General features: G+C 40.4%; 1 protein-coding gene across 1 annotated transcript in view; it reads right to left on the reverse strand.

Moving 5' to 3' along the window:
- Window positions 1–2,909: 2,909 nt before the first annotated feature.
- Window positions 2,910–17,510, reverse strand: part of REEP3 (receptor accessory protein 3) — a 42,634-nt gene continuing 28,033 nt past the window's right edge. The window contains exons 6-8 of the mRNA XM_074924325.1: window positions 10,724–10,871; window positions 8,095–8,246; window positions 2,910–7,319 (exon numbers count right to left, since the gene is read on the reverse strand). Coding sequence (XP_074780426.1) covers window positions 7,263–7,319; window positions 8,095–8,246; window positions 10,724–10,871 — 357 coding nt within the window. The 3' untranslated portion in view covers window positions 2,910–7,262. The remainder of the gene's footprint in view (window positions 7,320–8,094; window positions 8,247–10,723; window positions 10,872–17,510) is intronic.

Consider the following 17,510-nt stretch of genomic DNA (forward strand, 5'->3'; position numbering starts at 1 on the left):
GCGCTGCCGCCCCGCCCCGCCGCTCCCCCCGCCGGCACCGGCGGCCCCGGCGCGGGGCGCGGCCCCGGGGGGCGAGACGGGCAGTGCCCGAGCGGCCGCGCTGCAGGCAGCAGGCAGGCAGCTGCTTCTCCGCGCCAATTATCCACGGATTTTTGGAGAAATTTCAGGAGAAGAGGAGGCTGAGGGGAGACATTCCCTGCCAGGAGGGTGCAGAGAGGGGGGATGAGTCTCTGGAGCCAAGTCACAAGCAACAGGCCCTGAGGGAATGGCCTCACGTTGCGCCAGGGAAGGTTTAGACTGGCTCTGAGGAAGGATTTCTGTGCAGAAGGGGCTGTTGGGCGTTGGAATGGGCTGCCCAGGGCAGGGGGGAGTCCCCGGGATCCCTGGAGGGGTTGAAGAGTCGGGCTGAGCCAGCGCTGAGGGATCTGGGGCAGTTGGGAACGGTCAGTGTTGGGTTGATGGTTGGACTGCAGGAGCTTCAAGGGCTTTTCCAACCGAAACGATTCCGTGATTCTGTAATTTAAAAAAATAAAAAACAAACACCAAAACTAAAAAAACACCAGAAAACCCAAACCCCAAGCGATCCCGAAGAATCCCGGCGTGAGCTGGGCAGGGTGGGGAGCACCAGCAGGTGGTGGTGGGGAGCTGCCTCACCGCTGCCCCAGGAGGAAAAGGCGACCGAGGTGCCAGGGGGCTCAGGACCAGTTGCCCCCCCCAGCAAAAAGGCTCTCAGAGCCCAGCCTCAGGAGAGGCCCCAGGGAGGAGCAGAACAGCCCAGCAGCTGCTCCAGAGCTGCTTGTAAAACAGGAGCAGCTCCCCCTCTTCCGTAACCTCGATTTTTCATCAGGATTTAATCCAGCCTCAGTAATCGCAGGCTGCTACCAAAAGTTATTTTTGCTCTGGAACCCCCTTCCCAGGCCACTGTGGGGCCAGATCTGGTACTCGGGCACCTACAGAACAAGCCAGTTCTGCTTGTTGATTCAATAAAACAGATGACCATAAATGTTCTTTTCACCCCACGGCTTTCATCCAGTTTGCAGAGTGCCACCTAAGAGCTCCACATCCTATGGACAACAGGAAAAACTCCAGTTAAATTGGCAATTCTAGTATTAAGACTAGAGACATTATTAATTAGACCTGAGGTAAAAAAGAAAAAGCATGACAAAAGCACTGGAAGTGGCCTTCTTTGGTGTAATTCTTTCAAGACTGTAACATGTGGTTACACACTTGTATTTTTCCTAGCATTACACTGGAAGACGCAGCTTTTCTATTACACTAACTTCACACAGGGATTTTGTTTGGCTTTAGGGGTATTTTTAAGTCTTTCTCCCCATTTGGCCGTATCAAGAAATTCTTTCCTTTGAGGCAGTACATTAGGGTGACCTCTCCTTAGTATTTAGTCCAGGAGAGCTAAAATTACTGGAAAGATTGGACAGGACAGTGCAGCTCACCAAGAACACCGTGAGTGTCGCACAACATAGTGGATACGTTGCCCAGGAAGAGCTAAGTGAGGGTCAAAGTGCTGCTTACCTTGGAACTGTGACAGCGTGGGTAAAAGGGACTTTCTAAATAATTTCTGAGCTTCCTCATCCATGTCATCGCCATACATGAGCAGACAGGAGTGAAATCCTAGGCTGTATGTGAAGTCCTTACAGTCTCCGTTTCAGCTGCTTTCATGATTCCTACCCTAATTCAGGCAGGGCAATCTGTGGCTGAACTCCGGCAAGAGCAGGCAGACTTACACAAAACAGGCTCCTGATTTGTTCCTGAATACATCTACAGAAAGGATGAAAATAATTTTGGAAGTCTACTGATTTTACAAAACCTGTTAGGTTCCCCCTCATGTTCAATCATCTGTTTTCCCACGTTAGTGTGGAAAATACACAACACTTACAGTCTCAAATAAAAAATTTTAAAAAAGCCCCCCCAACTGTCACCATTGCTGCATCTGCTTCATCTTGATCATTTTAGCCTAGGACATACATACCAGCACTATTTTTGAATCACCAGATAATTACTCATTCCCTGAGCACATCTCACCAGCAGGGATACTTCTTTTAGCCCATATTCATGAATGTTCCTGATAAACATTAGTTGAACAATTAAAGGAAAAAATCAGCATTGTTGTCTGACATCCACAATTTCTCCAGTAGGTAAGGGGGTTGTACTGTATGAACTGTTCTGACATTAGGAACTGAATCACTGCGAGGTCCCTTAACGGTCTGTGCTTCTGGAGTGTATTTTCATAATGTTTAGGAGACAGTAGCAATAAATAGTCGTTTTTAAGTCTTTATCCTCAATTAACCACATCAAGAAATTCTTTCCTTTGAGGCAGTAAGTCAGGAAGCCTTGCAGAAAAGGCCCAGAAAACATGGTTACTGAGGTTTTTCTGCTTGGCTTTGCTAGGAGTGTTAACAGCTTAAAGGCAGGTTTGAAAAAGAAAAGGCCCAAGTTCACTTATGCATCTCCTTCTCTGGGTTACCAGGAGAACTCTGTTCAAGTAGGAAATACAAAGCAATATCTGTTTGCTTGCACACACAACAGTAAAGCTGCATCAATAAATACAAGTGTTTTAATTAAAAATCCAGCCATTCCCCAGGAACACTCTTTTGGGAGACTAAGATCTTATTTTTAGTTTTCTCTGAACTGAACGTCTAATCAAAGTAAGTAACACTACAGCATTTTCAAGATGCCTTTAGCAGGGTAAGTTTCATTTAAGTCTGTAACAGCATCAGGCTCCACAGCAAAACCTCAATGACAGTTTAGTCATAGTTTGAATAGTTTTAAAAGCCTCTTCAAAATTCAGATAGGTTGTTTCAGTACTGGAATCACTGTAGTAAGTAACAGAACACAGAGTACATAGTGACTGGTTTGTTAATCATAATTTAAGTAATAAAAGATCCACTGCATCCTGCTTAAAGCAGCCTTTATTAAAGATAGTATCAAGATACGTCAATGCATAATGAAGCTTTCCCTCCTACAAATATGTAAACAAGTTGACAGCAAGTTATTATTACAATATAAAAATTAAAGCATACATTGCATTTTTTTTTTTTTAAAGCTAATGTCAGTCTCAACGTAGACAGTCTCTGGTCCGTAGTGATTAAAAATACAAGTTCTTGAAAAATGTTAAAGTATTGCCTTTGCACATACACATTTTCATAGAAAAATACTTAAAAATACCAACTTCCCATTAATAAAAGTAACACGAAAAATAAAACACATCTTTCGTCATGAATAGCACATTAAATGCATCTAGCATTTACTCTACCATTCTGTTTAATCAAATTATTTTTGTTCATTTTAAAATTCATTGTAGTTTGCAAAAGGTATCTCGGATAATACTTTCACATAGCAAAGCAATTAACGTTAAGGAGCTAATATTGGCAATTACCTTGTAATCAGAGTCTGGCCTAAATTTATTTGCAACTGAGGCCATCAATTTAATCCTCATGTCAAAACGTACAGAGGGCTCTCGCTGAGAAATCCAAGACAGTTCAGATACATTTTGGAAAACCTTGAAACTTTAGGTGATTTAAGAAGAAATACATACTCTCTTTTAAAGTACTTTTAACCTCTACATAAGTTTTTCTTTAACTATATTAGCAGTCTTGTTGTGGCAGTCAGTCAATTCTCAGGCAATGCTTTGTTTGTATGATTATATTATTTGACACGAACTACATTTTACATTCCAAAACCATAAAGAATGTTAAGTTAAATTTTGATTTTTAACATTTTTCCAAGAAGTTTACTGGCAAGAACTAGACAGATCATTTTTGCAGTTGCTAAGGCAAAAAAAGTTTGAAAATTCCACGTACACAAGGTTTAAAAGATTGTGTAATATTTCAAAACCAAGCTAAACTAAATTCAACAAGCAGAGTGAAATACATATTATTGGGATGAAAGCTAATCATGCCATCGCGCCCTGCCAAGCATCAGCTGACAATAAACAGCAAAGGAAAAAAATATTAAGCTAATACAGTGATACACTTTCAGGATGAATCCAAAGAGCAAAATCAAGCTGTCAAGGAAAGAATCTTACAGCAGGATATTAAACTGAAAAAAAACAGCTAGGAAAACACTGGAAGTTTTATCACTGAAGACAGCATCTGAGAGAACACAAGTACACTTATATGCAAACAACAATGAAAACAAGTAAGACTGCCAGCTTTCCTAGATCCACGAATACATCAGAGAAAGGAGTTTATTTAGTCTTTGTCACTACTTAATTAGCAAATTAAGTCTGCCAGAAGTTACAGCCTCAAATGTGTAACAACATGTAGAGCAACTTATTGACCACAAGAGCCTAAAATATTCAAATGACCTCTAGCCCTGGAAATGTGAAAAGAACACAACCCCCAAAGGAGGATCTACAGGAATGGTAATTCGGAAAGAAGGCCTTACCCTGCTCCTTCACACAGGAGTCGGATTTGTAGAAAGATGACAATTTTATTGTCATGCTTGCTGGTAAAACAAACATGAGTTAAAGCAAGATGTGGCAACAAGTGCTCAAAGAGGACGTTCAACTAAGAGTTAGAGATTCCACCCAAGGCGCAGGTTAGTCTGGTTTTCAGAGAGGGGTGAGATGCAAATACAAAAGCTGTTGGGATTCTAGAGGGCTTTCTGTGAGAGAATGGCCATGTGAGCAATCCTGTATGAGAACAAGACTGATAAGAGCCTCAGCCGAGCAAGAATGCGATAAGGACGTGACCCTGAATGAGGGGGGAGAAACTCGACAAGACAAACAACCCCCGGCAGGGGTTGGGACGGAAGAGGAAGTTCCACAAGGCAGGGAGCCTGGCAAGGCTGATGGGGCACTTTTAATCCAGTCATAAGAAGGTTTAAAGCGCGGGCTAAGTTAACTGTCCAATCTTGAGGACTTGTACTGCATGTTACTCACGTGTGCGGGAGAACGTTATAAAAGGGTTTTCTTAGTTGTAATAAATGGGCATTGCTTGATCACATTGGTCGTGTGCGTGCTCAGCTCTCCCGCAAAAAGCCTCAGTTTCCACTAATGTCTTGCATACCTTAACACACAGGCAGCCCTTCTCTACATTCAGGGGAACGGATGGATGAGAAACACAAACAGTCCTGGGGCCCAAGTGCCAGAGCATGCCCTGGGCAGGCTGCCTTTCTGATCACTGCCTCCCCCACAGACAACAGCTAGATGAAACAACTTATGAAAGCTAGATGACAAGTCCCAGTTTCCTTTAGAGGATGGGATTTCTGCACTACACTCATCTTGGAGGGAGCAGCCCTCCCGTTGTCCCATACAAAACTGCATCTTCAAGTCAAGTAATACAAACTTGGGCCTTTTAATCACATATGGACTGTTGCAATGTCTTACTAAAGCATTTAAGTTCCTGGGAGATGCTAAAAGCACTGGCCATCACTACTGTGGTATTTGAGCAAGGCTTTGCACTTGGCTTACAAATGCCTGTAACGCAAGTGAGTAACACAACGCCAATACAGACCAGCTGCATGTTTATCCATACAATTCAAACCCTGGCCCAAAGTCCACAGAAGACTACTTCAAATGCCAGTATATATTAACAGGCCATTAAGTGCCTCCCAGCAGTGAACCCACTGTAGGTGTAATGCACAGAAAAAGAACCACAGCAGGCCCAAGCTTTAAGAGCATGTTGCAAAGCACTGCTGTAGACTTGCAGGTGACTGTCATACCTGGGGGAAGGTCTAAGGACTGGACTCCAAGAACCAAAGACAAGAGGGCTCACACACCATTTTCCCTTCAAGAAAAGTAATAGCATCTCTCCCCGTGCCAAGAAGTAACATACTGTCTATGGAAAGTGGATGTTTTCTCCCTAAATCCACAGCAGAAATAGTCACAGAGAAAACTAAAATCAGCCTAAGTCTGATTTGCAGAAAACAGAACCAAGGGGGGGGGCCTCAGAAAATCAGTTTGACAAGTCCTTGCCTTGAATGACATTCCAAAATTAATCTCTGCACAAACAGCTATGCCATGAGACTCTAGGTTATAAAATAGCTGACTAAATCAGCTAGACTTTTAGAAAAAGCTATTTGTATGTAAATATTCTAGTAATAACTTCAACAATAAAAGTAGTACACAGCCAATTTTAGAATCCACATATGGTATAAAATACACACACATACATGTTCTTTTTTTATATATTCAGTCTTAAAGGAACACAGAGCAAAACCAAACCAGGACCTGAATAATCTATCATACATGCCTTTATGTCAGCATGACTTCTAATACACAGCTGATGGGCTGATCAGATCCCTGAGGTCTATCACTGGAATTGCTACAAGTTTTTCTTACCACAATTTTAACCAAAAACTGACCTAAAAATCATGTTACATCTTTCTAGGTGAAGGAGGAAGAAAGACACAAAATAAAACAGAACAAACACAAAACAAAAAAAACCCCACACACAGACAAAAAAACCACACAGCCTTGTAATACATAGAAAGGCACCTGATAATATTGTTAAATGTTAGTAGCCGTTATCTACAGCTTCCTAAGTGTACTTAAGCAATCAAGATAAATTAAAAAAAATATCACGAAGCACAAGAATTGCTGGCATTCAAAAGATAAGTCTAACCTACCTAAGAAGTCACTAAAATGATATGTGCAGCTGTAAATCAGTAAGAGTGTGCAAAACTATACAGTTTTGCATAAAGTGCTAAATGTACCCCCAGTTTGCACCTATTAGTATTGTATAAGTTTGTTAAGCTTGGCAATATGATGCAAGATGATGATCTTAAGGACGTACCTACCACACCTACCTCATCTTTTCCTTCCTCACCATGCTCCACTGTACTTTAAACTGTACATTTTTAAATTACAGAAAGGCCTTTTCAGGAATTGCAGTTCAGAAAAATATTTCAAGTATACCTATCGCTCCATGTAAACGTGGGGACACTATGAGTTCAGTTTTTACAAGTTTCAAACACTTACAACTTCTGGTAATTCAACTGGAGTAGTAATTATTTCAGTCTGTTAAGTACCTCTGGAAAGGCTGTTTCCTGTTACTCATTTAACTCCCATTTGAGGAGTGCAGAGATTCATACTATAACTTGTCCAGATTTAAGTCAAAACAATAAGCCATTACAGAAGAGTAATACTTTATCCAACCATTTAGGTTCATAAAACCAAGTCCTACCATATCTATTCATATATACTCATTATATGAATCATACACAGATCTTTAAACACTTGACACACTGAATTCAAGTTATTACAATACAGCAGTTTGTCTTGCAGGCATTGTGCAACACATTTAGAAGTATACAGCGGGTCTCTTCTTGACTCTGTATTTCAGTGATCCATACCGTATCTGAGGGGGAAAAAAAAAACAAACCACACACAACTTCACTAAGAGTTGCGATCCCTTCAGGCAGAAATATTATTTAACTTCCCATCAATCCAATCTATCAAGTGTCTAAATGTGCTTTGGACACTCCATAGTTTCAGTCCGAGAATCTTATCTGTGACTGAATGAGATAGTTTCAACAGAACCGAGAAGGGTAAGTCTCAACTGTTTTCCCAGAATTACCCAAAAGTTTTTCTGACATTCCATAGAGATTTATCCAGAAGTATCTTTAAATTCTGTGACATGTGCAAATATAAAGCACTTTCAATCCTACACAGGATCTTCACTTCATGGGTAACAAGTCAAAGCAGGCCATATGTCTACAGGAACTGAAAAAGTCTGAATCTTCTTTAATCCATTAAACAGCAGATGTTGAAGTGTGCAGAACCAAGATACTCAAATGCAGATGATAATATCACTATCTACACCCCTTTCAAGGTGAGCAGTTCTGGAATTTGGGCAGGGTGGTGCTAGAATTAGTATTACAAGCACAGAGTATTTCCTCTCCTTTTTTTCCTCCCTTAGTTCATTTAATTCATGTATTTCCCTTAAACACCCAGAAGTACAAAAGCTCCAAGATTAGATACTGTTATCACATACTTCCTCCTCCATTTAGTTTTCTACCCAGTTATTGTTGATAACCCCTCTAAGATTAATAAAAAAAAATTTTCCGCATAATTAACAATGTTGGGATACACTGTTAAAAGCAAACTCAATACTTCACTAAGATTACACTTGCCTCTTTACGGCCTTTAATAGTTTTGACAGATTTCATGCTCTGAGTTCTTCGAAGGCCTCTCTGAGCAAACATTTCATCCTCTGAATGTGTCCCCTCCATCTCTTCATCTGTTTTATCATCTCCAGGATTTTTTTCCAGTGGAGTTTTGTAACCTTTAAAAAACAGTTTTATTAAGAAGTTTAATAAGAAGTAGCCGTAGCTTTTAGGTTTCTAAGAAAGCCATGAGTTTCATCTTTAACACACATCCTTTACTTTTTTAAACAATACAGTCTGCCAGCTGTTTCAGAACAGCAAAATATCTAGCCTGCCAGGAGCTCATTGCTTATAATTCTGCCATTTTTAAGTACCAAGCCACTCTGTTCCACGAGTATGTAATGCAGTGGTTCCTCAACTGTCAAAAATGAAACCATCAATCTGCTACCGTCTCCTGATTTACACTGAACAGCAAAAACCTCAGTGGTCATGCTGAAAAGTTCTTGAGGTTTTTGGCCATAATTCCCGTGGGAGAGGGGTTAGACTACATGAACTTTAAAAGGTCCCTTCCAACCTAAACCATTCTATAATTCTGAGAGCCACAGGACCTTTCTTCACACTTGCACACCTCTCTGCATATTTAATGCCAAAGTTCCTTTTCAGATCGATAAAATGTCAAAGTGCTGTTAAGGGTTGTTTATACCCTGAGAAAATAGGACCAAGATTATTACCGAAGATTCGCACTAGAGGGCGCAAACTGCTTAAAAACAGGTCCTGAAATATCCCCCGTGTCCGAAAGCCCTGAATCCCCATCACAGACCTATCATAAGGCCCCCAAATGTACTCTGGTTCTTTCCCCTCGCCAACCTCTGCTTTTATGAGGCCGTTCCAAAACCTACAAGAGGTAACGCTCCAGAATACTTTTTAGACTCCAACCCCAACTTTCATGATGATCAATGTACATTTCATCTTAAACTAATGTTTTCTTTAGGCTTAGATTCTTTTCCTTTAGTCATTTTTTTTCCCAAAATTAGAATCACACTCACCTACTCCACAGCTACTTCAAGGCAGACTTGCCTCTTCTGCCATTCTAGAGGCAACGTGTCTCTGCCTCCAATACAATTCATCTTTTCCAATATGGAAGATTTTAATTGCATCTGTTCCTCATATCATCTCTGACTAGGGATGTTAGCAGTGACACCAATACTCCCTTATCTCTGTTTGTAACACCTCTTCTGATGCATCAAAACCACATTTGCCTTTTTCACAGCAAGTACACTGGCAGCTCAGTCATCCTATGATCGATGTCCTTCTACAACTAGGTCTTTTGCACTAATTGCAGCTCAGGTCACAAAAAATAACCTTCTGCTAAGTGCAATGACATATTGCTACGTAGTGTTCCTAACACGTGTGGTCTGTGGGTTTTTGGTTGGGGGTTTTGGTGGTTTGGGTTTTTGGTGTTTTTTTTTTTAATTTAATGCTGAAGAAAAATCAAAGAAAAAAGAAGAGGTGTACACTAGATTTGGGTCCAGGAGTAGGAACAATTAAGTTAAATTATCTCTAAGGAAGTTTTAACATATGAGGTTGAATCTCACAATGAGTGATTATTTACGTAGTATAAACTATACCCAAGTAAATTTTTTTTTAATGGAATTTTGAGCATTTCCAAGTATTTCAGATAGGTAACTAATGCTCTCTTCCTGAGGAATGGCCCCTGCAGAACAGCTGCAGTGGCATCATCCCTAATGCAACCCCCGATGAATCCATGGGCTTTCTCTCTGGCCAGTAACCCCGGTCCCTCACAGGACACCTTCCGGGCACAACTAGCAATTCAGCTTCAGGCCATTCACGTGGCCACTTATTCCTTAAAAACACCATGGGCTACCATGTGAGATTCCTGGAATTCTTTGTCCTCCACAAGCATCAGCCCTTCCCAAAAATGAAGGGATGAGAGGAAATGACAGGCTTAGGTGAAGAGTAATAGACCAGAGCTATTTCTTTTGTAGGAAATATCAACTACTTTACGTTGTAACTTCACCATTTAAAAAGGTATCTGCCACTGAAACCTTCCTTCAAGCATCACATTCCCAGAAGCAAAGTGATGATGATAACAACAACATATTATAATAAAATTATATATATTGGTCACCATAAGCCATCTTTTGAGTGTTGATGTGCATCTGTCCATTATGGCAATTTAATGCCTTCACTATCCTGACCACCACAAGCAATTTTACATTTTGAACTATCATTACAGACGTACTGAATTTATTTCCATTAATTTTCTCTTCCTATTTATTGAGCTTCTATAAATTCTCACGTTTAACTTTCTGTACGTTTGTCACAGAAACAACACTTAATCGCATTTTTTTTACTTCCAATTAAGCTTTACTTTGGCAAGGAATTCTCATTGCTAATTGGCAAAGATAGGAGTAATGAGAACAGTATGACTACACTGTTAGTGGCTGCAAGAAGAAAGTAATTCAGGGAGGATTTCTCAGCTGTCATATCTTGCTCAAGTAAACTCTGTTCAAGTGTGCTGGATTTCTTTGAGGTCTTTTCCGTTTCTAAATGGAGTAAATGTATTTCTGCCTTCCCACTTTTCTCTTTGGTGAGTTGTTATTTTAGCTAGAAAAAGAAACAGATGGATGCTTACCTGAAGATTCACTTGCAGATGCTCTGGTTTTCTTTTTTGCTTCTGGTAATGTCTGATAGGGTCTCTGTCCTACTGGCTCATCTCCTTGTATAGTAGTCAAGTCATGCATACTGAAACTTCTCAGTTTCTCAGTTATTGCACCTTGACTCTGAAATACAACAACAGTATCTATGAAAACAAAGCAGAGGCTGAACTTTGCTGTTCGAGATGGGTTAAGATGTTTAAGCCCATGCTTCTTTGTTGCACTAGAAAATTCATTGAACATAAGCATGCGTTAGATTTACGTTTGCTTTAAGTATTGCTTTTACCCAAGTTTAACAGTATATTGCTCTGACACGAGTAATTTACAGATAAGCTAGCAGTTTCGTTACAAATGTCTCATTTCACTCCTTTAATCTGAGCAAATAAAGGCTTTTTTGGTGAGGGGAAGTGTTTAAAAGGAGAAAAACACATCCGAAACGCTCAAATCACTTCAAACGTGGTATTTCTGTAGCAGTGCTAGGTAGCATGACAGTGGGTTTAACACTTCCATTTTAAAAAGCGTGGTTGATGATAAATAAATATTTCCGCTGTTTTAGATTTTGTCCTCCACAAAATTGAATCTGCATACGAAAGGAAGTATGTGTTAAAAATACACTCTGTAACATTAACTCTAGTAACTGAGAAACTGGCAGCACTACAAAAGCTCTAGTAGACAGAAACTTGAAACCACAAACCAAAGAGGTCCTGTCTGGACTACAAGGTAGCAGGTTCTGTTACTCATGTAGCTTTATGAACACAGTACCACAATACCAACCCAAAAATCTAATGCTACGTGTCAAGATACTTGATCACATTTTAACATTAGTATTCCTTCTCTGATTGTCTTTACATCTTTCCTCCATGGGACATATCAGAAGTTTCCCTTTAGAAAGATGGGTCAAACAGCTCTTCCGTTTTATATCAGATGATGTTGTTATTAAAGCACTGAAGATTAATTTATTGTATAAGCAGCTAAAAGAACAAGCACATTAGTCAATGTCGTGTTAAAAAAACATTTCATTCTTCCCTCTCTGGCATACATGGCAAAAAACAACCGTTTCAGAGGAAGGCTGACAAGCCTGTGCATGAATCCCACTTCAAAGCAAGGGCTCCAGATTTTGTTTCATTCTTAAAAATGAAGCTCTTAAGTAAAATTTGAGCATTATGCTAGTTAGCAGTAGCAGAAATCTGGGTACAATTCCCCATACCTTTCTCCGCAATAGTAGTTCTTGTGCCACTGGCCAAAGCCATTTGTTCTCACTCTCATAGCAACAACTGTTTGCAGATGGTAGACCAGCACACTAAATTATACCATGTTAAAAATAGCCATGTAAAGTGAAGAGACAGTAGAGTGATACTCCTTAAGCTTGCATGGCCACCAAAGGCAGGGGGGGGAAGGAAAGGGAAGTGGCTTAAACCTAATACTCATTTTCTAATGACTAGTCATTAGTACAGCGTATAAAACTAAAACAGTGTGCTACACGGGCAAGAACAACCAATTTATTTTAACTTTTTTTTAACTCTTACACCACCATTCATACATTGCCACTAAACAAAGAAAGGGTTTCTTATGAGAGAAGTAGAAGCCTTTAATTTTCTCCTTCTTCCTACACACGTGTAGGATGACTAACAGCTCTCAAGAACACAACTACAGCTTGCCTTTGAGTTAAAATGCACTACACTGTACAGTCTCTGTATAAACTACTGTAGAAATTCCAAAGTTAATTTTATTCCCTAAAATGGCTTATTTAAGGCAGGTCTGTCCTGCCTTAAGGCAGGAATCCTGTCCTTCCACTACTCCGCTTTTTTCATTGAAAAGCATTTGCACAGTAAATCAAATCAGGAACCAGCTATGCCTGAGTACTTACAGTCAGCTGCTAGGACACCAGAGAACAGAGAACTGGAGAGATAGGACTGCTTCTTTTGACAAGTAACAGCTAAAGGATCTGCTTTAACACAGTACGACTCTTGATCAGGCTGTGTCCACTGCTTGAAGAGACACAACTGGACTCAGGTGTCAATCACTGCACACCGATGAACGTGTAAAACAGACCCAGTTGCTTCTCAGCAGAATCCATATTAATTCAGCACAATTCCACTCACTAAGCGTGCACAGAGTCTACTATAGACTAGTGACAGGAGCTGGATTTGGCTAGAAACAAAAGTGTAAGAAGACACACTGGGGTAGGTGGTGTTGCACAGTGAGTTCACTCATTATGAGACACACCTCAAAAAGACATTTGCAAATTGTACAAGATAATGTTATTAAGATTATAATAGCTAACACGCTAAGAACTCACATTACAAGCCTGTATTTCCAATTCCACTGTTGAGACAGAGGACTAGATCCAAACTGGGAACATTCAGCCTTAATTTTCAGTGCAGCTCATGGATAGAGAATTTTGTTTTTTGAAGGGGAAAAAAGTCAACTATGTGCCATAAAGCAACATTGTGCCCTTAACCAAACTGCACGGTCAATGAGGCTAGAGCTCCTGTGGAGCACTGCCTCATTCAGGGAGGACATAAGGGATTCATACAATGGGCCCTTCATTCCAAAATGACTTGCCAAGATGGAAAGTTTTACTCGTTACACACAGTAAATATCGAGGAGTTTGAAAGGATACATATACAAATACGAGAGGCAGCACACATGCTTAAGAGTCACAGTACAAATGGGGGCTGCACAGCCACTGCCGTACTGCAGAGTCAGTCACAAATGGCACTAATCCTCTGCAGATACTCCCTACAGCCCCCCCAGTCTCCCGCCTGAATGCTGTCTACATCTCACCCCTAGGAAGATCCAGTCTAGACAAATCAAGATGGATTTCCACTTCATATCACTGCGTGGACTAACTGGAGGACAAATTTCAAGGTGTTCTGTGGGGGTTTTTAATTGTAAAGGAAAAAACAACCCACATCACCGTGCTCATACAGTACTTAATATTCAGGAAGGTTGTTCCACCCCCTATGCCCAAAAGAAGCAGGTAATTGCTTTCTGCCAAAACTATGTGAGGATCTGGATTATTATCAACTCAGAATGAAAGTCTGGCTGAAAAATATTAAATACTCTGCTACTGGAGAAAATGTGAGATTAAATACCCTCTACGGCAGGAAACGTGAACATAACATTCACATTTTAGAATATTAACGCATTAAGAGCTTTGATACCTTGTTTGAAAGTTCAGAGAGTTACTAGCCACAGCTCGAAAGCAAGATGTTTGCCTGAAAAACAGAAGGCAGAGCAATCCAACTGCAGGTAGAGTTAAAAGGGGTTCTCCTGCTTCCACACTCATGCCACAGGTATGGCAGCAGCCATCACCTCTCCCAGCCCTACACACACCCCAAGATGCTGCACACAAGAAGGTGACATTGCAGTTGCCACGCCTGCACTAGCGTCCCATTATTTCAACAGTTCCTAGCAGTAAGGAAGAAATACAGTAGGCTGCATCCAGCCCAGCTGCTGCCAACTAAAATTACACCACAAGAGATTGAGACACACACATTTACAATTACAGTGCAAACAAAAAAAGCACAGAACTTCAGCGCTCAAAATTCCATGTAAGTGAACCTTGAAGAGAGATGAACTGTGACGTTTGTGTGGTCTTAAACAAAACACAAGTCTTAAAGCATGAGTTTGCTTATTTATTCAATAGTAGCTCTTAAAACATATTCAACTCTTTTCAGAGACCACATTCATTACCAGGGACCAGTCTGAAACACTGACGTTCTAAGAGGTTTCTAAACTAGTTTTTGATACATACAGCCTACTTAAGGGACTCCTGAGACCACTCTGACTCTAGTAAGCTATTAGTATGCCATCTCATCAGCTGACCCTCATATATGAAATGCTGCTCTCTATTTTGTTATCAAGCATGGGGTTTTTTACAGTCTATAGACTTAACCCAGGGAAGTTGCTGTAAACAGACACCACACAGTATGTCTGCCTCAGGGACTCCTTTCTGTTGTTTAAATGGGACTCGCAGCCCCCTCAGTGGTCAGCATCACTGAATAAAGCTGCTTGCCTGCACTGGACAAGTTCTCAATGGACTCTGCATCCACAGGGCTGCTTAGAGCTTTGTGGCCACAGAGCTGCCATGTGCAGCACCCACATTCCCAGCTGTTCTCCCCCTGATCCCATCCAGGCTGACAGGGAATGACTTCTGATCCCTCTCAACCTAGAGAGGGACTGCTGTCCCGTGAATGACCTCTGCAGCATGCCGGGCAGTCCCAGCAGGGAGGAGGGATGAAAGCAGTACTGACGGGGAGCGGAGCTGCTCACAGCCATGCTGGCTGTGTGCCACAGCTGGCCGCAAGATCCCGCCTGCCTCTGCCATGCCCTGAGTGGGAAGAAGGCGAAGTCTGAGCAAGGCCGTTAGAATAATAATCAACCAGCAGAAAGGCAGCAGATTCAGGATGACTAAAGGACATTCAGAAACACAGCCTTCAAAATATATCATTATTATTACTACTAAATTATACTTCACAAATGAACAATATTTGTGCGACCTCAAAAAATGACAGCGCATGTTACAGCTTAATTAGCAGCCATCCCACACGTGGCGATATAGAAACCAGTTTTCACTAGTAGCTTCAGAAGTCAGAATTTATGTGTGGGCAATAATTAGAAAGTACAAGTAACCTGCATCTCGGAGGAACTGGAAAGCCGATGCATCAAAATACAAGATTTATCAGTTGAACTTGGTGTTGTGGATAGGATTTCCACAAATCCATACACTGTTGAGCTGAAAGAGCTTCAACAACTTCCATATCATTAAAGGCATCTTGTTGCCAATTCTTTTATATCCAAAAGAGAATTTTTATTAGTAGACTGTAAAAGACAACCTCGACCACATTTCATCTCCAAGTCTCCTGAAATCAGGATTTTACAAAGATTTGTTTTCTGTCATGCTAATTTAAGTAACACAATTTGTTTTGCTAATGTATGCTATTTAGCAGGTTTTGAAACACCAAATTTTATATGAACAGTGCCTAACTAGTACCAGCTAAAAAAAAAATCAGTATAGGAATGTAAGCTATAAGCCATGACTCCTGCCAATTACATTTCAATGTAACCAGAGTGGAGCAGGTTTAAATCTATGCCAAATTTCAGCAGACTGACCTGGCTGGCTGCTCCAGCCTCCCCTACACAGCCAACTAGTCTTTTAATACTAATCCCCAATTCCTTTGACAGCCCTTGGAGAAAATTGCTCTTTCCCACACTTGATCTTGAAAATATTCCAGAGAGTTTCCAAGCAATTTTACCACCCTCCTAAAGTTGGCATAAGCAGACATCATAGCATCTTGTGCTTGGACACTTCAGTGAACAGAAGCTTTCTTTGGACCTCCTGTTGTGTTTAACCTTCCACATACTCTATTCCTAATTTGAGATCTGATATGTCAGAATAAGCATGCCTGCTCCTTAAAAAAAAAAAAGGGGGGATGAAATTGTGTCTCCTTCCCATCAAAACTGATCCCACTAATAGGATTCCGTTCATGAAATCCTATAGCATGCTCCACCAGCTCATGCTGAAGGGATAATCTTTTCACCTGCTGGAGGCAGCAGTCAACTCTTGAAAAACAGGGAACAAAATCAAGAACACATGCATTGTCTCCATTTGCTTGGATGGAGCAGTCACGCTCAGCTTTTTGGAATGACAAACTGAAGAGAGGTTTAACATGCCAAAATAAAGATTTTCAGAGTCTCCTCTTTCATACTGTTTAAAAATCATGTCTATTTTAGGTCTCTGGTATTGTGGTGGTTGTTTTGCCCAAGCATCTCATCTGCACTGAACTAATTCTGTACAAATATTCATGAGCATGTTTAACAAGTTTTAACAAATAGAGCAGGCGTCTTGCCAGTCACAGCTGAATAGCAATGAAATCTAAACACAGACATTTCGGAAAAAGTTATTCATTATTTCAGAAGAAAGTGGGAGGAGATATTTCTGTTATTTATTTTACAATATTTCTATAACACCACAAGGATTAACAAGGAAATATCCAACCTTAGCCAGGCAGCCAGACATAAGGAAAACACACAGAGCATATCACAGGTGCACATCGTAGTAAGTTATGATTTGCTGTTTGGCAAAGAATTTGAATTTCAGCATAGTTCTTAAACTTTTTCCCAGTAGAGTACTTTGAGTTTTTGTTTGTCAGGTTTGTTTTTCCTAAATAACCTATTTTCACTCTGGATACTTCTGTTTCTCTAAATGTATATTCTATTTCCTTCTAAATTATTTCATGCCTCAAGGCACTACTAAGACTTTGAATAACAAAAAAAAGAACCAGTGATCAAACTGAATCACATTCTCAGTATTTTAGGCTTATGATGTCCGTATTTTAAAACAAAAAGTGATACTTTTTACACTACCACCTACATGAATCTTTAAAAAGAGAGAAGATGAACAAACAAGATATGCATGACTGTTTTTCCAAACCTTTTTGAGATCACATTTGAAAATGTAGTTTTTAGAAGTGTCTTTGATTTATAAAGCAAGTTCTTGTACATGCACAGAAATTTAAGTTAAATGCTAGCTGTACCTGCTTAACTTTGACAGCCAGGGACCTTACATTACTTACCGATATCTACTACAAGTGTTCACATTTTCAATGCCGTTACTATGAATGCAGCAGTTTTATTTATCCCCAGGAAAAAATTAATCCTGATTGCCCTAGAACTATCATTTAACTAGGTCATATACATCTTTCTTTCCATACTTTCTTTAGTGTTTTGGTTTAAACAACTATGAAGCAGGATATACAT

This window comes from Athene noctua, chromosome 21 (assembly GCF_965140245.1).
Source record: "Athene noctua chromosome 21, bAthNoc1.hap1.1, whole genome shotgun sequence".
In the NCBI taxonomy this organism is placed as follows: domain Eukaryota; kingdom Metazoa; phylum Chordata; class Aves; order Strigiformes; family Strigidae; genus Athene; species Athene noctua.